Raw genomic sequence first — 22,542 nt, 5'->3', positions numbered from 1 at the left:
GTAAGAGATGTTGTGGAGCTAGAATTGGCAATAATTGTCAATTGATTCTATATACTACATGAGAGTTGGGAGTCAAGGAATTTTATTAAAGGTTCAAACCTGGGTGACTGACATAAAGGTGGTACTGCTCTTGACAGAAATAGGGTATTCCAGAAGAAGTGTATTTTTTTTAGTTGGAGTTCAATTTTAGAAATACTTTGTTTGAAGTGTTTCTATAGTATCTAGTTTTAAATGTCCATTAGGCATTTGGTAATGTAGGACTATAGATTTGGAAGTCATCTATAAAGTAGTAGATGCAAGGTGGGAGGGAGAGGGAAAGAGAGACAGAGAAAGAAAGGGAGAGAGAAAGAGATAGAGAATGAGAATGAATGAATATGAATTAGGGTATTAAAGAGAGATATTTAGCTCAGATCTTCAGTCATCTTCAACTGCCATTAGATGTTTCAAACTGAATGCCCTAGAAACATCTCAAAATTATACATTTCTAGTCTGGGTACCACCATCTTTTCAGGCTCCCAGGTTCATAACCTTTGCTTTATCCTCAATTCCTCTTTTTCCCTCACCCCATTTATACAGTCACTTGCTTTTTTCTACCTTTAAAATATTTTTCACATCTGATAACCTTCTTTCATCAGCTTCCTAATTGGTTTTGAATGCTGTGGATAAGTTCACTTACCTTGGTAGTGTACTTTCCAGGGATGTACACCTTGACAGTGAGGTTGATACATGCATTGCCAGAGCTAGCTCAGTGTTTGGGAGGCTCCAAAGAAAAGTTTGGGAGAGAAGAGGTATTAGGCTGACTACCAAACTGAAGGTCTACAGAGCCATTTTGCTGACCTCATTGTTGTATGCTTGTGAAACCTAAACAGTTTATCAGTGCCATGCCAGGAAACTGAATTGTTTCCTTCTGAATTGTCTTAGGAAGATTCTGAAGATCACCTGACAGGATAAGGAAGACTGTGAGGTCTGTACTCAAACTAAACTGCCAAGCATTCAGACTCTGCTTCAGAGAGCACATCTCAGATGGGCTGGCCACGTTATTCGAATGCAAAACATGCGCTTCCCAAAAAAGACTGTTTTACAGAGAACTCACATGGTGTAGGCAGTCACATGGTGGTCAGAAGAAGCACTACAAAGACACTCTTAAGATCTTTATCAAGAACTGTGGATTTCACTGTGCAACATGGGAGAAACTGGCACAGGAATACTCAGCATGGCATGCCCAGATTAGAAAAGGTGCTGTGCCTCTGTGAGCAAAGCAGAATTGAGATAGCACAGAGTAGATGTAGGATGTACAAATTTGGAGTATTCACCCCAAATGTTCACATGGACTTTCTATGCCCAACCTGTGGTAGAGCATTCTGAACTCATATTGGTTTGATCAGCCACAGTTGGACACACTGAAACTTCACTTTATCATGGTGATGTCATTTTGGTCCTCTTCGAAAACAAAGGACAACAACCAACCAACCAATTGGTCTGCTTTCCTCAAGTCTCTTTCCATTCCAGTTTGTCCTTAATGCTGATGCCAAATTGATTTTTCTTAATTGCAGCTTTGACCATGTCACTACCCCCTCCTACCCTATATGAATAAACTGCAGACTCTATCTCTTGCCCCTAGGTTAAAACATGTTTTTCTTAGCTTTTAAAGAACTTCACAGCCTCTCTTACTGTACCTTTTCAGCCTCATTGTATATTGCTCTATAGTCTATGATTCAGTCAAACTTGTTTTATCTCTGTTCCTCACACATGACAGCCCATCTCCCATATTCATGCCTTTGTAATGGCTATCTGTTCTCCAGATCTGAAATGCAGCCTTTCCTTACTTTTGTTTTATAGAATCCCTCCTTTGAAGTCACAATTCAAATACTGTCTTTGACATGAAGACTTTCTTTGTTCTCCTAACTGCCCAAGTGTTCTCCCTTTCTTATACTAGTATTTATTTTGTATTTATTCTGTATATTCTTAGTTTTGTACATTTTACCACCCTGATAGAATGTAAATTCCTTGAGAATAGACAATATTTCATTATTTGCATTTACAACACCTGGCATATTTCCCTGTTTGGCGCCTAACAAGTAATAAATGATTGTTGATTAATTTGCGGAATAATCAAGCAAAGATTAGTTGAATGAGATTCATACCATAAGTTATTATTAACATATACTTTAGTTATTAATATTTTAGTTGGAATTTTCAGATTTAGGGAAAGGAGTACATTAGGAGGGGACTGATAAGGAAAAGTGGGAGATTATCAAGGAGAATCTCTTGACTATTTTGAGTTTGTATTTGATTTGCTTACAATTTATGTTGATGTCCACTGAAGATTTATCTCCCAAATTAAAGGTACTGTGACTCAAAATTAATTGCAGCCTAAATGAATCTATTGTACATATGTGAAACAATAAATGCCTTTTAATAAATGAAGACTTGGCATGCCATTTTTTTGAAGGTTAACCCTTGATTTAGATGGTTGTAACTAAGATTTGTGATTTTTATTGGCTTGGATACTTGGCTTGGATACTTTTTTCACTAACACAGATTACTACTCTACTCCACACTTTAATAAATGGCTTCACAAGATGCTGTTACCAAAAATATTCATCAGCTGGTGGCCAACCTTTTGATGAAGTGCCTCTCTAAAGTTAGCTAGGCTGGTTCTCATACAAAAGTCTTTTGCCAAGCTCATACTGGATTATTAATTAAATATACATATGTTTGAAGCAAGAGGGAGGCTATGGAAGTTCCCCCTCCCTTTCACCACCTATGGATAATACATTGTAGAACAGTATTCTGGAGCTCTTAATTCATTTCTCCCTACAACTGCACAACTGTGGCCATCAGCAAGTTTAATAATGATCTTCTAAATTAGATACTGAAATAGTTTTTGGAGGGCCAACCCTCAGAGTTTTCCTGGCTAAGAGCCAAGTTTCACAGCAATGCTTTGTCCTAGTCTATGTTTGGTTAACAATGACTTAGTGTTTAGAATCGGGACATTGAAGTGTGTTTCTGAAAAAGAAAAAGATTGCAGAACAATTTGTTCTGTTTTATTTCTCTGGAATGCCTGGTGCTTAGGGACTAAATTGGAAGGAAAGACTAACCAAGAAGGATATCCTATTAGGAGGAGGAGGGCTGTCTGATTGCTGGTACTGGATTTCAGAGTGAGTGATTAGTAGCATTTGGCTTATGAAGAAGAGTGACTAAAAATAACTTATGAGGAGAGTTTGTAGTCAGGTCCAATTTCGGGTTCTAGCTGAGCTAGCTGTAAGTTTGACCACTCCTATAAAGCTGGAACTATCGAAAATCCATGATAAATATTTTCTGAGGACGTAAGCAGCATGAATGAGGATAAAGGTATATAACTAGTTTCTTAATGGAAAAGATAAAATTATGTATTTTGTGTTTGGCTGAAATGTTTGCTTCATTTTTCAATTTTACTTTGTGAAAGAAATTTGAGTGCTATGGAAAGAGGGTGAGTGTTGAACATTTTCTGTTTTAAACTTATAGACACCAATTTTTAACTAATTAACTATACTTGAAATAATGGAAAGATCTCTCTGTCTTGGTTATGTTTTATTTGTAGGGACATACTTCATTAGATTTTGTTTGAATATATTATATAGGTTGTTTTGGGGTAAAAATTAGGAAGTTGAAATTAACAAAATATACACACAGCTTTTCCTTGTTCGATTTGTACATTTAGAAGTTTGATTTCTAAATCATATTTCCAGCTGGGTGCATGATTCTCTATGGTAGTTGACCTACTTTTTGAGGCAGGCAATATGTGCAAAGAAGGGACTTAGACAATTTGATTTTAATTCAAGATTTAAACCTCCTGGCATATATTTTAATTTGTTATCCTTTAGAACAGAATTGTTTTGTTCATTTTCCATAATGGTTACTTTCCAGTTAAAATAAAATGCCTTTTCTTTAGTATTTGAATATATTTTCCTTCTTGAAGAATATGGTGTTTATTTGTTCAATAGTGTAAAAAGTTTTTCCATGTTTGCCCAAAGGATTCATATTCCTTTTAGATCTGACCTAAAAGTCACTTTATTCACCTCATTGTATAGCTTTTAAACTTCTGAAACATGGGTCTTTTGGTTGATTGGGACACGCACACACACACACACACACACGTGTGTGTGTGTGTGTGTGTGTGTCTGTCAGTTTATTTTACAAAGATTCTTATGATATATAGACTTCATTTGTTAAATCAGTATTTTAATTCCTTTTGGAAATGGTGAAAATGTATTAATGTATATCTAATAAACATGACTGCACAGGAAGGAAGCCTCTTTGTGTTATGGACCCCATGGTAGTCTGGTGAAGGCTAAGGACCCCTTCTCAGATTAATGTTTTTAAATACATGAAATAAAGTACATAGGATTGCAGAGGCAACCAGTTATATTGAAATATAGTTATAAAAATATTAAAAACCAAATGTATGACATAGTAATATATAATTTTTATTAACATTAAATAAGAAATATACTTTATATGCAAGTTAAAGTTACATTTTATGTTTAAAAGAGGATATATATATATATATATATATATATATATATATATATCATTGTGAAGGCTCTTGTTGCCTATATTCATAATTGAAGAAAATATTAAATTTCAGTCAGAGGTTGTTAGTGAATTTTTTTTTTCCTATCTGTAGATCCCTTGGGGATCTTTGGACTCCCATGTTAAGAATCTCTGCTCCTGAAGTATGTTCTCTGGTAACATTTTACTGATCTGGTAACCAGTGGGAGTGAAGAATTCTATTTAAGTGAATTTTCCAGATAAGGGAAAATTACCATTTTAATAACTCAGAATTTTTAAAGCATTTTGAATAGAAGTCTTCCTAAAATGTATTTCATATCTCCCATTCCTATTACTGAAAATAATTTAGTTTTTTCTTGATGTCAGTTGTACTGTGCTCTAATTCTCTAGACCATTTCGTCCTATATGATAAATGACCTTGCCTTTATTTTACTTTTTATGTTTGCCTTTTTTTTTTTACAATTTGTTTTTTCCCCTCAGTACAAGTGGCCATTTCTTCTTGCTTTATGTGTGTCCTTAGCAACCTTCTTTTCCTCCTACTCCCAACCCAATCGCCCACTTTCTGATTTGTTCCTCTTAATTGGTTAGAATAGATCACAGAACAGAGACCTTTGGCAAGTTATTAACTTCTCTAGATCCTTCATCCATAAGATGAGGTTTTGGACTAGATGGCCTCTGAAGTCCCTGCTAGGACTAAATTTATGATCCTGTGTTCTCTAAGATTTCTTAGAACTTTACAGTCCCATGAGACTGTGTTATAGTAGGTTCTAGAATCTAGGAAACTAGATAATCTCATTAGAATTGTGTCTGAAGCAAATAATAGTTTTGAGGGAAGGCCTGAGGGGCTCAAAGGAGGAAATTTAGTGCAGGTTCTATGGTAAATCTAATTTAGCTTTGCAAAAGTCTTTCTCTTTCATTGCTTTGCTGCCTAAATTGTTAAAGTAGGTCACCACAGAATTTAGGAGATATTCAGTCTTGGATTAACATACTGTCATTTTTTCTGAAGAGTTCAAGTAACCAACTGTATTTTATTTGTTATTCTAAGAAGAAACTATAAGGATAAATAAAATTATCTCAAATGATAACTGACACATTGCATCACAAAATGGATTTATTGCAGGATTACCTTAAGCATCAATTCTGTTGGTGTATTTAAAAGTTTTTTGTTTGTAGATTTTTTGAAATTGAATATGGCATGAAATAGTATGGTATATTTATAGTTAGCCAGGGCAGTTGAGACTGGATCTAAAGTTTTACTATGACATGAGCAAATTTTGGCATTTTTTAAGGCAGGAGATAACAGTATGTTCTTTAATAACTTATTGTACTTGAGTATTTTATCCCAGAAAATCAATATTATTATCCAGAGTCGAATGGAGTGGGAGAAGGCATATCAATAGATTTGCATTCATACAGTAACAATATAAGAGTATTAAGGTCTTAAATGGCATCTTTCCCTTTCTTAAAAAAGAAATTCCATTAATATTGTAAAATGAAATTCCCATCATGTGATCTTTATTCTTAGTATCTATAAAAGTGTTAAGCTCTTATTTTATTTATCTAGTATTGTACTTAGGATTGATTAAACTTAGTTTAAACTTAGGTTTGAGTACAATTAAACTTAGGTAAAGTACAATTCATGAAACTACAAAGTCTATCACAAATATCTTTGATTTAGTGCGACTGTGATCCTACTAATTAGCAAAGTCTGTTAGACATTTACATAGCTTTTTGGTTGGAAATAAAGTAGGTAACTTTCCAGTACAGTTAAAAATCTTTGATGGCCTGTTCTGGTGATCATCGGGGTGCAGTTTTGATAAGTTTTTGAACAAGTACAAAATAAAAGTGAGTTGATCAATCATAAAGCCTTTATTAAGACCTTATTAGTGCCAGACACTGTCAAGTACTGGAGATACAAAGAAAAATGGTTCCAGTTTTCAAAGTACTTACGTTTTTTAAAATTGCGTTATATTTTTTTCAATTAGTGAAAATCAACTTCTTTCTCTCCTCTCATTCCCACCACCCCTTGAATTAAGAAAGGAAAAACAAAATGGTTGATCATTACAATGATTTTTGTTTCCAGGTCTTTCAAAGTTATTTGACTTTACAGTATTGTTATCTTTATTTAAGTTATTCTCCTGGTTCTGCAAACTTCACTCGTGTTGGTTCATACAAGACTTCTCAGTTGTCTTTGTAATTATCTCCATCATTTCTTATAGTGCAATAGCACTATAAGTGATCAATAGATAAATATTTAGCAAGTGCCTACTATGTGTCAGATACTGTGCTAAGAGCTGGGCATACAAAAAAGAGACAGACAGTCCCCTTGTATCAGCTAGAGTTCCTAAGCCTTTCAAAGTTGTTTTATTTATTTATTTATTTTTTGGTGCTGTTGTCCTTTTATAAGTTGTTTTCTTAGATCTACCCATTTCATTCAGATCAGTTCACACTACACACAATTCTCTGAAATTGTCTCTTTTGTTATTTCTTGTTGCATGGTGATTATCTGCTACATTCATGAACCACAGCTTGTTTAGTCATTCTCTAGTTGTCTCAGAGACAATCTAAAGTACCCTCTTAAAGTCAAGATTTTATTCCTTCTTTTTTTTCCTCTGCTTCTGTCCCCTTCCCCTTTTCAAGATCCAGAAGTTTGTTTTGCTTTCGACTCTTCTCTCTTTTGGGTTGTCCTCTTTCTTGAAATTTGTCCCCACCTTTCTTTCCCTGCTTATTTTCCTGTTGAATTCCATGTATTTATGCATTAAACTCTTCTTTATCTATTTCATTCTGGGGTGAGGTTCTTTTTGATGCCCAGTTACCCCACCCTTTTCTTTATAGTTGTATATTCTTCTCACTCAGTCCAATTATGAATAATCATAGCTTCTTCCAGTTCAAATACCTTTTTAGTTTTCTCTGGATTTTTCTATTTGTAATTGAAAGTTATTTTCTCCATTTGGGTCTTTACATCCAAAAAATATTTGAAAGTCATTTATGCCAGTACAGGTCCCTCCTCCTCCTCCTTTTTTTCATGTAGGGTTATACTCTGCTTCACAGGGGAAAATGACTCCTGGTTGTAAGCCTGTTTCTTTTTCTTTTTAGAATATTGTATTTCAAGATCTTCTGGTTTTTAGTGGATACTATGAAGTTTTGTATGGCTATGGTTCCTTGGTACTTCAATTGCTTCTTTCTAGGTGCTTCCAGCATTTTTTTCTCTGATTTGGAAACTGAATTTGGCTGTGACATTCCTGGGACTTTTCCTTTTGGGTTTATTTCAGGAAGTGATCAAAGAATTCTTTCCATTTACATTGCCTTCTGGTTCTTATCCATCTTAGCAGTTTTCATTTAGTGCTTCTTAATGCTTTGTATCCAATCTTTTTTTTTTTTAATTAAATCATGATTTTCGGAGAATCCAGTAATTCTTAAATTAACTCTCCCTGATTTATTTTCCAGATTGTTTTTCATATCAGATATCTTAAGTTTTCTTTTATTTTTTCAATATAATGATTTGGCCCTACTATCTCTTGTTAGACTTGGCAGAAATATGAAAGGAATTTCTTTAAATCACTTGTATTCTTGGGATACTTTATACTCATAGCTTATCTTCAAACAACCAATTGCCAGGAAATGTAGTGCACTTCAAAAATTAAAAGCTGTAGGAAAGCTTTGTTTTTTTCATCTAATGATGTTTCCATCTTTTTTGTGTTTCAACAGAAGCAAAGCATGGAGGACATAAAAATGGAAAGAAAGAAGGGCTCTCTGGAAGTTCATTTTTCACATGGTTTATGGTAATTGCATTGCTGGGCGTCTGGACTTCTGTAGCTGTTGTTTGGTTTGACCTTGTTGATTATGAAGAAGTTCTAGGTAAGAGTTGTATTATAGCTTTCCATAACTTAAAAAATTGCCAATATGTATGTTTCTGTTCTGACGATATAACTTAAATAAATATTTAATGCTGCTCTCTGTCTTGGGAATATGTAATTATAAGCAAAATTTGAGTCCCCTAATTTGACAGGTTATTTTACTTGTTGAATAGTAGTCATGCCTCTTAGAAAAGCAAACAATATTGTAGCTTTCTGGCATTAACTTGAGTAAAAGTCTTACATTTTAATAACTTCTAGAAAACTGACTCCTAGATAGAAAAGTTGACATTTAGTTGCCAAAGACTTCCAGATTGGAAAGAAATTTGCAGAAAACAGGATTTTAGGTCTTTTTATGTGTCTATGGTGATTTATTAATAGAGAAAGAAACATGTAAATCAAGTGGTAAAATAAAGGAACATACTTAAAATAATATGTGTATTTTAATGCTAGTAACAGTTCTCATATTTTTATATGCATGCAGCCAAAGCAAAGGACTTCCGTTATAACTTGTCAGAGGTACTTCAAGGTAGGCTATTCAAGACATATTTTAAATAAGCTTATATTTTCTCTCTCTGAAATTTTACTTTACCTAATTTTTCATTTAAATATACTTCACAATATATGAGAGGTATGACCAATTTCCTGCAAGATAAATAGTTTTGTTAGCTTATTTTTAGCTTAGCTCATTATTAAATATAACTTTGATCTTCAGGTCTATAATTTTCATTTTAAATTTTGTCAAAGAAATAGAAGTTTTATAGCTTTATCATTTCTTGATTTCTATGTAGAATTTTTTTTTTAGAAAAATTCTATTCACTTTAGGAAGTGTTAATGGTAAATTACATCAGTCACATGTCTGAGTGAAAAACTTCTCTGCATAACCTCAGTCTTTTAGAAAAAATAAAAAGACACAATGGAAACTTGAGTGGGTCATAGCTGCAACATATCTACCACTCTTGCTAGTTCCTAAAAAGTTCCAATATATCTTTTGAAGATGTTTTGGTAAATGACATAATTGACCTCAGGGCTGTTTTGGGGGAACTGAATTTTTATAGCTTCTCTCAGTAATGTTAAATATAGATCACCCTGCTGGAAATGAATCTTTAAAATATTTTTTCCAAATTAGAATGCTTGCTTTCCTTGAAAAGGAAAGATAAAGTCTGTGCTTGTGTTGCCCATATCTCTTTGCTGAATCCTAATCTTTTTACTTTTAAATATTAATTTAAACTTCTGTTGTTTAATTGGATTTTTAAATGACATAGATAAAGTGGTTCATTCATAGTACCTGGTTAATGTCTAGGTCTTCCTTATTAAGGAAACTCTGTGACTTTTTTTGGAGGGGGAGTGAGTAGTTCTGCTGTAAATGCTATTTTTTAAATAGAAAAATAACCATTTCCTTGCATTATATATTTGCTTCAGTAGTTTGATTGAAAATTAGTTATTTAGGACTTGACATTCCTTTTTATTTTCTGTCTGGTAAGATTTGATTATAAATTTGAGGATTGAAGAAATTCACAAAAATTTCTAGATTTCAAAACATGAAGTTTCCTTAACTATTAACAGTATGATTTTAATATTGTATAATTGGACAAGGTATTTAAAATTTTTAGCATTGCTGCAAAAATCTTTTGGTACAATTTAAATCATTTATTTCATAATCTCAAACTTTAAAAGAAGTGATTATAGAATGAAGTGAATTTATTTAAGCATTTATGGTTTTCACTTTTTTGAATTAATTGGATAAATGAAAGTCAGAATTTCAAGGTGAGTTCCACATGATTTTTAGATCATATTAAAGAAAAGTACATTATAACTTTTCTTGTGAGGACAGAAATAGGGTTGGAAGTACACTGGGTTGTATTACAGCAGTATCTATGTCTACTATGCAGAATTTCAATAAATGGAAATGTCCAATTATCTTCTTCTCTTTCATTCCCACACTTCCCCACCCTCCCACCCCCACCTTTTTTTTTTTTTTATTACAGGGAAGCTGGGAATCTATGATGCTGATGGTGATGGTGATTTTGATGTAGATGATGCCAAAGTTTTATTAGGCAAGTATACCTTCATTACAGGATGGCACTGGAATTTGTGAAAAATGATACTGTGTGTGGAACCTTGTTTGTGAGAACATTTCTTTAGGATTTTGTCCATAGACTTAGACATAGCTTTGTAAATTTTAAGAAAACAGATAATGTGTAAAATGTTCCTTGTAGGCAGACTTTGATAAAATGAGAATAACTTTTATTTGTACCATTTTAATCTTGAAAATACTTTTTATTCTGAATATTTAATAAATCTTGTACTAACTGGCTTTCAAATTAACTACATAATTATATTTTTATTTTTAAAATATCTTGTATATATGCTTAAGTTTTAAATTAAAGTTTGAAGTCTTTTGTATAAGTCTACCATAAAATAATATACTAATAGTAAAAAGTTACAACATATAATCTGTTGCATATCTTCAAGGTAAATACTTTAAATATATTATATTTGATCCTATTAAGAACCTCAGATGACTAAGCCTTTTTGTTATTTTCCCCACTTTATTCTTGCAACAGTGATGGTGCTTTAATAGAAGGAAGAGCCCATTGATTATTCTTGATTGCTAGCAGATCTTGTTTATTTTTGAGTACTCAGAAAATTGTGTCAAATTTCTTAATGTATTTTTTGCCTGATATATACATATATATATCTTTAATTTAAAGAAAGCTTTTAAATGCTTAAACTAAGTATTTAGAATTTATAATTATACTGTCTACTGGGTAACAAGAATATTTTCCTTTAAACAACTCTTTAGTATGATGAAAAGTTACTTTGCTATTTAAAAAGTGTGTTTTCAAAGCTTTTAATATTATTTGTTATTTTTTAGAAAGAAGTTGTTAAGGTACTTGTAAAATATGTCTGCAAGCTCTATTGTTTAAAATACAGTTTTGTTCTTTGTTGGATAATGTTAGGAATTGTCAAACAGCAATTATTAACAAGATAGTATTTCTGCTTTGTCCATATCTGTGGCAGGATTATATTTGGATTTCATGTATCAAATTTCAGATTTGGAAATTGATTATGTAGATTTTTAAATGAAGCATTAACAAGAAAACATTTGGTCTACTTAGCAATCCCTCTTTTGTTGACTTTTTTTTACATAGGCATATATTCATAAAAAACAAACTAACTACAATTTTCATTTTATGTAAGAATTTTCATATTAAGAAATTTGATAACTGATGTGGGTGATTAAATCTCTGTATTTTTTTTTGAGAACATGACTCTTAGTCACATTGCTTCACATGGCTTCTTCATCATATTGCTCAAGTCTTTGAGGGTAGTACCTCTAGGACTTCACACATTTGGTTTTGGCTTGATTGAAGTTGAGGAAGCTAAAGATGAATCCCAGCTGCCAGACTCAACTCTGTCATTTCTTTCGCATTTAATTTTGATCTTCCAGTGTTTGAAAATAGTGACATAAGGTATAGTTTAGGTCTGGAGACAATAAAATGCTGTTTTCTCACTTCTGACCTTATGTTACTTCAGTGAGAATATCAGAAAAGGAATGATATTGAGCATATTCATTAAAACCTTTAATGAAGTCATGGAAAAGAACATCAAAAGTGGGTGAATCAGTAATCAGGTCAATTACAAAGAGCAAAGGCTGACCTAAATATACTGTGATAACTTTCATATTATTATGAGTATTAGGTATATGTGTATTTTTAAGTGAATAATTTGTAGTCTGTTCCAAGGTGTTAATTTAGTTTGCACCAGCCTTATCAGTTTTGTGTAAAGGAAATAATGTTAATTTATACATTCCTTATACTTATTCAAAGAGCTAATGAATTGTAAACAAAGGTAGTATGAAGTAATTTCTGTGGAATTCACAATTAACTGACACCAACAATGGAATTTATATGGCACCTTGATAGTTACAAAAGTGCTTGCACACATTGATCTTCACAATAACCCTGACAAAGAAAGTGCAAGCATTACTATTCCTCTGTTACAGATGAGAAAATTGTCCATCAGAGAAGTTAAATGACTCGTTCAGACATTTGATGGTGCCAGGTCTTAAGCTCAGTGCTTTAGACTTTTATTTTCTTTGCTCTTTTGTCTCTACCATGTCACCCTGAAAATCTTCTAAAGTTTATCTTTCACCTGCCTAAAGAGCCTGCTTCATAATTACTTAGTGGAAAGTCTCCCTATTCTAAGTGATGAATTGCTTTAAAGTAGTTTACTTCAGTTTAGATTGTTGACAACTAAAATCACTTGACGTGAAAAAATTCTCTCCCAAAATGTTACTTTGGAGACATGATAAATTCTTGAGTAAATTAATAGGAAGATGTGTCAATGCAAGAAAAACCAGAAGTATCATGGGATTGTGAACTATCCTGTTTCCCTGTGTCAAGCAACTTACTGACAGCAATTTGATTAGTTGCTACAGTGAGTAAAATACAAGGGAAAAGGAGATAAACTACATTAATACTTGGGATTACTAGTTGTAAAGTACCACCTCATATTCTTAGCAGCTTTCTGCTCACTGGAAATGAGATCATAAGCCCCCCCAAAATGTATGTATGGGGGACAACTACTGAGGTTTGTACAATTCTGGAGGCCCTCTGGTCCTATTCTTTTCTACTATTTCTTTCATGAGTAGCTTCTTCCCTATTTGGGTAGGAGATGAGGAACCACTCAATATGAAGAAGGTTCCCTCTTTTTCCTAAGCCACATATTTCTTAGGTCTCTGGTGTCAAGAATTACAAGAATTGATGAATAAATAGATACAGGAAGAAACTCTCTGTAGAGTTGTCCTGTATACTAGTGTTCAACTGGCAACTTTTACTTATTATATCTCTTACTAGTGGAGTTTGTCATATTAATAATAAAAGGCAATAAAGCCAGGTTCTGTTTTCAAGATTTCATAGAGTCCTTTATGATTTTGATAGTTTAATTTTTTTCAAAATGATATTTATCAAGGAAAAGAGAAACCTTTCTCTTTTCTTTTGTGGGGATTAGAAATAGGGCATTGTCCAGGATGATCTACTAAACATAGAAGGGAAATTAAATTTCTAAAACTCTTTATAAGAAAACAATTATAGGATCATAGATTTTTAGTTGTAAGGCACCAAAATTGCCATTATAAATCCCCCCCTTATTTTACAGATCAGTAAATTGAGTTCGAGAAGTTTAATGACCTGCCTAAGGTTGCATGGACAGTAAATATTTATTTAGTAATTACCTCTGATTACCCAGAAATGTCTTGGGTTCTTTCTGATCCATTTATACATGAACATGGGTTAGAGAAGTCTTTGTTTTTAAATGTCCATTATCAATAATTTCCAATGATAAAGATCTGCAACTGGTTTTTAAATTATAGTCTTAGATGCCTAGGACATTGAGATGTTAACCAAACTGCTCATAGTTATACAGTTAGTACATGTCTTAGGTAAGACTGGAACTCAGGTCTTCTTAATTCTAAGGCGGTTCTCCATTATCTGTACCATTATCTATACCATGCTACCACAAAATCCCAAAATTATTGTTATGAACTTTTTAAAATTTTTTCTTGCTAAAAATGGTTTCAAGTTAAAGCTAACTCATTGATTTGCACATAGAGATTCAATTCAGCTTGGTTCAGCATACATTAAGCACTCAGGGAGGCATAGCACTGCAGTATATACTTACATAACTAAAAATGTAGTTGAGACACATAGCCCAGCCCTCATGGAGCTTATAATGGTAAAGTTAAAAGTTCCTCACAGGGTTTGACTTCTGGCTTTTGTGGGAAGAGAAGGCACAGAAGAAGAGAAAAGACACTTGACCTGAATAAGGAAAAGTACATGAGGATTGATCAGTTCCATCTTGGACAAAGAGAAAAAGTGTCCTAGAAGAAACAGCATTTGAGCGAAGTCTTTTGATAAGAAACCTGGTACAAGATTGAGATTTGGTTGAGTGTCCAGGGAAAGAGGATATTGATGGAGTAGTAGATGGAGCACTGGAATCTGAGTTCAGATTTTGGCCTTAGACACTTAGTAACTGTGTGACTCTGTGGAAGTCACTTAATCCCAATTGCCTCCAAAAATAAAATAAAAAAAAAGAGGATGTTTCAGATTTTAGGTGCAGAGAATGATGTAAGCTAAGAAATAGTAACAGTGCTGACTCTGTTTGTAGAATATAGATAAATTTGATTGGAGGACAGAGTATTTTAAAAGGGAATAATGTATGACTTAAAGCTGATAGATACTTTGGAACTGAATTATGCATCATTTTAAATTCCAGGTCAAGAACTTTGGTTTTGATTCAGTGACAGTGAAGGAGCTACTCAAGATTTTTTTTTTATTTTCTTTTTCATATATTTCCCTAGTTTTATTTTCTTAAAAATTATGAAGAATTTGACACACCAGCAAACATGATGTCCTTATACAAAGAACAGATGGATTGTATATGAAACTGAGAATCTCTACTATGTTTTTTAAAGTGTATAATAAATTTAAAATGGCCCTTCCTTTACAAATGTCTTTTGTTCTGAACTTTAAAAAATTTAAAGAGCATTTCCATATACACAACCAGACATAAAGAGTCTTCTATATGAAACCATGAATCTCCCTTTCATACTGCTTGCTTCTTAAAAATAAAGTGTATAATAAATCCCTCTCATTGCTTTCAGAATTGTCTTCTGAACTTTGGTGCATTTTTTAATAATACTTTTATTTATTTATTTTTAGATTTCGACATTCATTTCCACAAAATTTTGAATTTCAATTGTTCTCCCCATTTCTCCCCTCCCCCCACCCCATAGTACCTTGCATTCTAATTACCCCTTCCTCAGTGCGCCCTCCCTTCTATCACATTCCACCCTTCCCTTATCCCCATCTTCTCTTTTCTTGTAGGGCAAGATAAATTTCTGTACCCCATTACCTGTATTTCTTATTTCCCAGTTATATGCAATAATAATTCTCAGCATTTGTTTCTAATACTTTGAATTCCAACTTCTCTACCTCCCTCCCCACCAATCCCCACTGAGAAGGCAAGCAATTCAATACAGGCTAGATATGTGTCGTTTTGCAAAAGACTTCCATAATAGTCATATTGTATAAGACTAACTATATTGCCCTCCATCCTACCCTGTCCCCCCCCTTTTTTTCTATTCTCTCATTTGACCTTGTCCCTTCCCAAAAGTGTTTACTTCTAGTTACTCCCTTCTCGCATTTGCTTACCTTTCTGTCATGCTGCTTATCCCACTTGTTCCCTTCTCCTCTGCTTTCCTGTAGTGTAAGATAGATTTTCATACCAAATTTAGTAAGCGTGTTATTCCCTCCTTAAGCCATATGTGAAGAGAGTAAGGTTCACTTTTCCCTTCTTACCTCCTCCCTTTTCTCCTCCATTGAAAAAAATTTTTCTTATCTCTTTTATGAGTGATAGTCTGCCCCATTCCATTTCTCCCTTTCTCTTCTCACTATTTTCCTCTCTCACCCCTTAATCTTATTTTTTACGGATGTCATCTCTATTGATTCAACTCAACCTGTACTGTGTGTGTGTGTGTGTGTGTGTGTGTGTGTGTGTGTGTGTGTGTGTGTGTGTAAGTAAGTGTGTAATCCCTCTGCCTACCCAAATACTGAGAAAAGTCTGAAGAGTTACAAATATCTTCCCATGTAGGAATGTAAACAGTTCAGCTTTTGAAAGTCCTTTATTATTTCTCTTTCCTGTTTACCTTTTCATGCTTCTCTTGATTCTTGTGTTTGAAAGTTAGATTTTCTATTCAGTTCTGGTCTTTTCCTCATGAATGCTTGAAAGTCCTCTATATCATTGAATGACCATTTATTCCCTTGAAGTATTATACTCAGTTTTGCTGGGTAGGTGATTCTTGAATATCCTATTCCAAACCCTTCAGTCCCTTAATGTAGTAGCTGCCAGGTCCTGTGTTATCCTGATTGTATTTTCACAGTACTCGAATTGTTTCTTTTTAGCTGCTTGCAATATTTTCTCCTTGACCTGGGAACTCTGAAATTTGACCACAATGTTCCTAGGAGTTTCTCTTTTTGGATCTCTTTCAGGAGGTGATCGGTGGATTCTTTCAATATTTATTTTGCCCTCTTGTTCCAGAATATCAGGGCAGTTTTCCTTGATAATTTCATGAAAGATAATGTCTAGGCTCTTTTTTTGATCATGGCTTTCAGGTAGTCCCATAATTTTTAATTTTCTCTCCTGGATCTATTTTCCAGGTCAGTTGTTTTTCCAATGAGATGTATCATATTATCTTCTATTTTCTTCTTGGTTTATCTCATAGTCATTAGCTTCTCTGAACTCCATTCCCTTTTTTAAAGATCTGTTTTGTTCCGTGAGCTTTTGAACCTCCTTTTCCATTTGACAAATTCTGCTTTTTAAAGCATTCTTTTCCTCATTGGCTCTTTGGACCTCTTTTTCCAATTGAGTTAGCCTATTTTTAAAGGTGTTATTTTCTTCAGCATATTTTTGGTTCTCCTTCAGCAAACTGCTGACTTGCTTTTCAAGCTCTTCTATGGCCTGAGCCCATTTCATATTCATTTTGGAGGTACTGGAGGCAGAAGCCTTGACTTCCTCTGACAGTATTTCCATCCTGAAAGGATGGAAGGAGACACCTGTTCACCAAGAAAGTAACCTTCTATGGTCTTATGTTTTTTTCCCTTTTTTGGACATTTTCCCAGCCAGTTACTTGACTTCTGAGTCCTTTCACTACTCAAGATTTTTAGGCACCTGAGTTACCATGATCAGAGCAGTGCATTAATTAGGAAAACTACTGTACTGGTATAATTGAGACAATGGAGAGATTGGCAGCCCCATTAAAACAGTTAAAAGTCAGTTATGAGAGCCCAGGTAAAAGGAAATAGGGATCTAGAGTAGTTGGGTGGGATAGGAAATGAGGGGATGAATTCTCCTAAAGATATATAATCGTTAGGCCTTGGCAATTAGATTTGGCACCCAGGAAAGACTTGGGTTACAAAGTACCTCTTGGACAGATCAAAGTGGAGTAAATTGCATACAGTCTTCATCATGTGACTTTCCCAACACTGTGTACCTGCATTTCTCTCATATTCATTTTAGATATTAATAATATATGTAATATGTGGAGAAATTATGTGCAGTAATGCCTATAATGCCCATTTTGAATTAGTGAGATGGGAAAAATCCTGAGATCTGGGATTACAAGCAACTTGTCAACATTTGTAGGTTAGTGATCATATTTTGCTAGTACAACTCATTTCTTCAGGCATTCCAGCTTGATTTAATTTTGTGTTTGGTAATGTGCACTGATAGCTGTTTTTGCTAATTTCCTACCCTATTCAAAACCTGGACTGATTGTATTCTCATTAATGGAACATGACTTATATCCAAGATTTAGAAGTTGACAGAAAATTGTGTGGTATAAGATGGTGTCTTGACCTGAAGGTTAAATTTTTTTGTTTAGTAAAGACTCTTTAAAATTGAGAATGAGAAGTCAAAGCTGAGGTTTATTTTCTTTTGGTTGGTTGAAAATAACTACTTTATTAATAGTCTAAATATTAATTTGTTTTCATTGGCTTAATTTTTTTTCATGTGTCACAGTGGCAGTAATTGGTGGAAAATACAGGGAAGAAGTTTAGAAAACTAATTCATTTTAATTACAGTTCTGCCTCTGATTTTGTAACCTGGGATGATTATTTAGGATTTTTTTTATTATTAATGATGCTGATGATTATAATAGGAGAATGAATTGTGGAGGCTAGATTGTTGAAGTATATTCATGCCTGTTTTTAAACCGAAGTGAAAAATTGGGCTAGTCAACCAGGTAGAGCTTTCAGTAGCTTAAGGGGAAAAATTTGAGGAAATAGTTATCAATGAATTCTCATGGACAAGTCTAAAATACTTGTGAACCCACTTCTTGATTATTTAACTGCATATGATGTACTTTGTGGATTATCTGTGACATTTGTAATGTCATTTTTTGCTGATGTACAAACTAATCATTAGTTGAAGCAATATATCACTAAAAGACTAGTTTCTTGCAAAAAAAATAAGATTAAGGAAGTTAAAGCATTCAAAATCTGATAGGAATAATTTTATAGTTATTTGCATTTTTGTATTGCCTGTACCATTGATCTTCTCCTTACTGCATGAATTAATTGTATAGTGCATTTCCTGTCCAAAACGCAGGGTTTAATCTGATGCCTTTTGTTGCATTCATAACTTTAATTTCCTAAATGGCTTTTCTGTAAGCACCTATGACCATGTACAAGATTCCTTTCTTAAATCACATTTTCTCAATTTCTTTTTTCCCCTAACTGCTGTCCTTTATTTTCTCTCTCTCTTTCTCTCCCTTTATTCTTGTGTAGGCCTGACCAAAGATGGCAGTAATGAAAATATTGATTCTCTTGAGGAAGTCCTTAATATTTTAGCAGAGGAAAGCTCTGATTGGTTTTATGGCTTCCTCTCATTTCTCTATGATGTAATGACTCCTTTTGAAATACTAGAAGAAGAAGAGAGCGAAACTACAGGTGATGTTGATGGTACGTCACAGAATGAAGGGGTTCAGGGAAAAAAGACTTGTATTATTTTGGATTTACAGAACCAGTAACATTGACCAAAGCCTAAAATTACTGGCTTGTGCTAAACTTGAAGCAGATTTCCTTTCTTGCTATATCAGGGGGGACTTGAGCCTAATGTTTGATTTTTACTAAGAATAAAGTCAACCATGTGACCTTCCTTCACTAGTTGATGGGCCTTTCATTAATTTTCTATTTTGTATTAGAGGAAGTAGCATTACACAGTTGTTTTAACAATCTACAGAATAAACTTTAAAAAAAGTGGTATAGTTGGTTTCTGTATGATTTTGCTTCCGTTTGTGCATTCTCCGCACTAAACATGAAACATTAACTGTAGTATTATTTTATTGTTAACACTTTATGCTTGTCTTTCTAACAGAATATTGATTATAATGGTCTTGATGATAAAATATTCTGGCATGATTAATGTTACATAAAGGACATGCTCCTACATTGATCTTTAATGTAACTATTATATATAAATTGTAACATAAAACAAATGATACTAATTTTTATTTGTCCTATTTTATTTTAGATTAAATAATTTCTACCTTAAGTTAATAGGAATTTTAATTAAAAGCTCTGTATTAGTGCTTTTGAAGTACTTTTCAAAAAAGATTAGCCTTATAATTTTGCCATAAGTTAGTTAAAACAAATTGTTTTATGTTTTATGGCATGCCAGTATATTCTGTCTATGAAAGTGAACTTTTATTCCTAATTTAAGAGAGCAAATTCACACCTATTAGGTGTGGATGTGATAACTTTTTTTTTTTTTCAAATTTTATGCAAGTGGGAAAATGTGAATTTGTAACTTATATAAATGTTAAACATATTAAAATTATTCACCCACGCTAATATCCAACGTCTATTTCTTCCTCTATTTAATATTCATCTACAAATATTGGCAGATATTCAAAGACTTTTAAGCTATACATTAAAATAAAGGTCTAAAATATTTTTAGGACTAACTAGGATTTATTGTAGTAACATATCTTTGTTAAGGAGGAAATTAAAAACTGTTCTCCACTAGACTTTCAGTGATTCTTAAAATCTTCCTTAAACCTATTACTTATTACTCTTAAGTTAGCCTACTTTTCTAATGACAGAAGCACTGTAGTGAATGTAATACATTTGTTATTTTTAAACATTTTAGTAAATATCATAGTCTTTATTTCATAGAGCTTTAAATAAAACCATTATAATTTGGCATCCATTAAGGTGAACTTTCAAAATTTATGAAATCTTTTTTTATTCCATAATAGGTCTTCTTAGACTTCTAAAGTGTACACATGGTAAAATAGTTTGTGAAATGGTATTTTACTATTTTATTTTTGTAATTGTGAAAATTGTATATTTAAAATTAAAATAAAACTATGCTTCAGTTTTCAAGTATTTAGTCAAGTTTTGCCGTTTGAGTCCATCACATGCCTTGAATTTGTTACTGATTATCAAACTGAAATAGATGTTCCAGACGGAATTACACTAACATTGGAAGCTGTATTGGTACCCCTTGTCTTTCTTAATGGAAAATCATCTTAATTTGACCCCAAAATGTAATGTCCATAATTTATAAAACTGAGAAGACGAGGGAGTGCAATCTAAAATTAAAACCTCATATATCTGTTTGTTCCCTATTTATCACTTCCGTATTGTCTAATTTTTGTGTATCATATTTGATTATTATATTAAAATAATAATCTTTCCTGAATTTTATCTTGAAGTTTGTTAGTTACTAGTTATTAAAGTGACCTTTAAAAATTCCTACCAGAAAACCTAAACATAATAATATTAAACTGATGAAGCATTATTTTCCATTTTTGCCAGCTGATTAATGTTTATCATCCTAAAGTTTGTGATACTGAAGGATATGTGAGACCTAACAAAATTAAAGTTGTATCAGTACATATTAAGGCGTTTCGTTTGAAGTTCTGCAGTGATGGCAGATCTTTTTTTTTTTTTGTGAGCTTTTTTGTTTCATTTGAAGATTGCTTCAGACTTTCTCCACCATTTGTTATGACTTTAAAAATTTAATTATGATAAGATCCTAATCCTGAAATATGTCCTTTGATTTCAAATTCAAACATCTAATATTAATGAACTATTGAGTTTAATTTTTAAACTTAACTTTAAGTAGTACTATTAGATCTAAGATAAAACTAACTTTGAAAATATATACTGCTTGATAAGCTTATGAATGGCAAATCATTTAATCTGTGGAATAGTAATCTTACAAATGCCTGTTAGAAGCATTGATTTTTTTATTAGTGTTTGCTTGCCTTGCATTGACACTAACATAAATTACGTGTTACAAAAATAATTATGACTCACTTCTCTCCATGGTAAATATAATGGCAAAAATTACTCAAAGAGAAAAGTAATTTATCTGAACCCTGGATTTCTGTGACTTCCTTCAACAGTGGGCACAGTTTTTTGTTGTTTTTAATGACCAGAGATGGGGGTGGGATGAGAAGGAAAGATTATTTGAAATTTAAAAGATTTGATACTAAATATTTTGAAATTAATAAAAATTTTTTCTTTTTAATCCAGTGATTTTACATGCAATAAGTAGTTGAGACTTTTCTTCAAATTCTTTAAATTATTTGAAAGGTGGCATAGTTTGAAATTGATATTTTAATTTCATAACTTCATATATAGGAATCAGTTATATATAAATAATTTCAGATTTTGAGTGTAATAAGCAAAGGGGCTTTATATAAGAAATGAGAACATTCAGAATTTTGAGTTTTACTGAATCTCTATTTTGTTAGATTAAAATTCTTTCTATACAATTTGCTCTCTGTACAGTATATAATATTATAACTCCCAGATTAGCATCTTCTTTGCTCTGTGTACTTAATGCTGGTTGCCTGGTCTCAGTGGTGATTGAGCAGTGTTGGTAGACTTGCTCCAGTGAGTGGAATGTCTGTTCTTTGAGGCCAGAATGTTTTCATCTGTGCTTTGGCTTCTAGGCCTGTCAGTCCTGGTATGTACTGGTCCTGGCTATTCATGGATTTTGGAAAGAGGCTGTTTGGAGGAGCAGAGTCTCTGTCCTGGATAAGTTTCTCTTGGACTCTTTGTTTTGGATCTGAGCTTTCTATGAGCTTTCTATACATCAGGTATGGTCATGTGTTAGAGGAATCCTATTTTTTTCTCACTGATACCAAGGGAACTTGGTGGACAATGTGTAGAGGGCCGATTCTGGAGTCAGTGGAACCTGAGTTCAAATCTAGCCTCAGGCTCTTAGTTCTGTGACCCTGCGCCTTTTGTTTGCCCTTGTTTCTAGAGGTAATAATAGCACCTATCTTTCAGTGTTCTTGTGAGTATCAAATAATATGCTGATTGTAAAGTGATTAGTGCCTGGCACATAGTAAGTGCTATGTAAATGTTAGCTATTATTATTATGATTATGTTTTAAAATTAGAAATATCTGTAGGCAGTAATGCACCTGTATAGCAAAGAATACTGTGTAGTAAAACCCTCTTGGGATGAGGAACAGGAGGATTGGAGAGGGTGTACGCCATCTGGGATCACACCAGCGCAACTTCTTTTTACTTATATTGAGAGAAAAAAGTGGA

The 22,542-nt window shown here is 33.0% G+C and overlaps 1 protein-coding gene across 12 annotated transcripts in view; it reads left to right on the top strand.

Annotated features, from left to right (window-relative positions):
• Positions 1-22,542, top strand: part of ASPH (aspartate beta-hydroxylase) — a 276,582-nt gene that overhangs the window by 49,374 nt on the left and 204,666 nt on the right. For 2 of the 12 annotated variants that reach the window (XM_072604662.1, XM_072604661.1), the window contains exons 2-4: positions 8,263-8,412; positions 10,397-10,465; positions 18,758-18,931. In XM_072604662.1, the coding sequence (XP_072460763.1) occupies positions 8,263-8,412; positions 10,397-10,465; positions 18,758-18,931 (393 nt within the window). Of the gene's footprint in view, positions 1-3,139; positions 3,355-3,449; positions 3,473-8,262; positions 8,413-8,892; positions 8,938-10,396; positions 10,466-18,757; positions 18,932-22,542 lie in introns of those variants that run through there. The other 10 variants (XM_072604667.1, XM_072604663.1, XM_072604669.1 and 7 more) reach the window with 8 other exon arrangements.

This window comes from Notamacropus eugenii, chromosome 4 (assembly GCF_028372415.1).
Source record: "Notamacropus eugenii isolate mMacEug1 chromosome 4, mMacEug1.pri_v2, whole genome shotgun sequence".
NCBI lineage: Eukaryota > Metazoa > Chordata > Mammalia > Diprotodontia > Macropodidae > Notamacropus > Notamacropus eugenii.
This window is presented reverse-complemented; position numbering and strand designations above follow the sequence as displayed.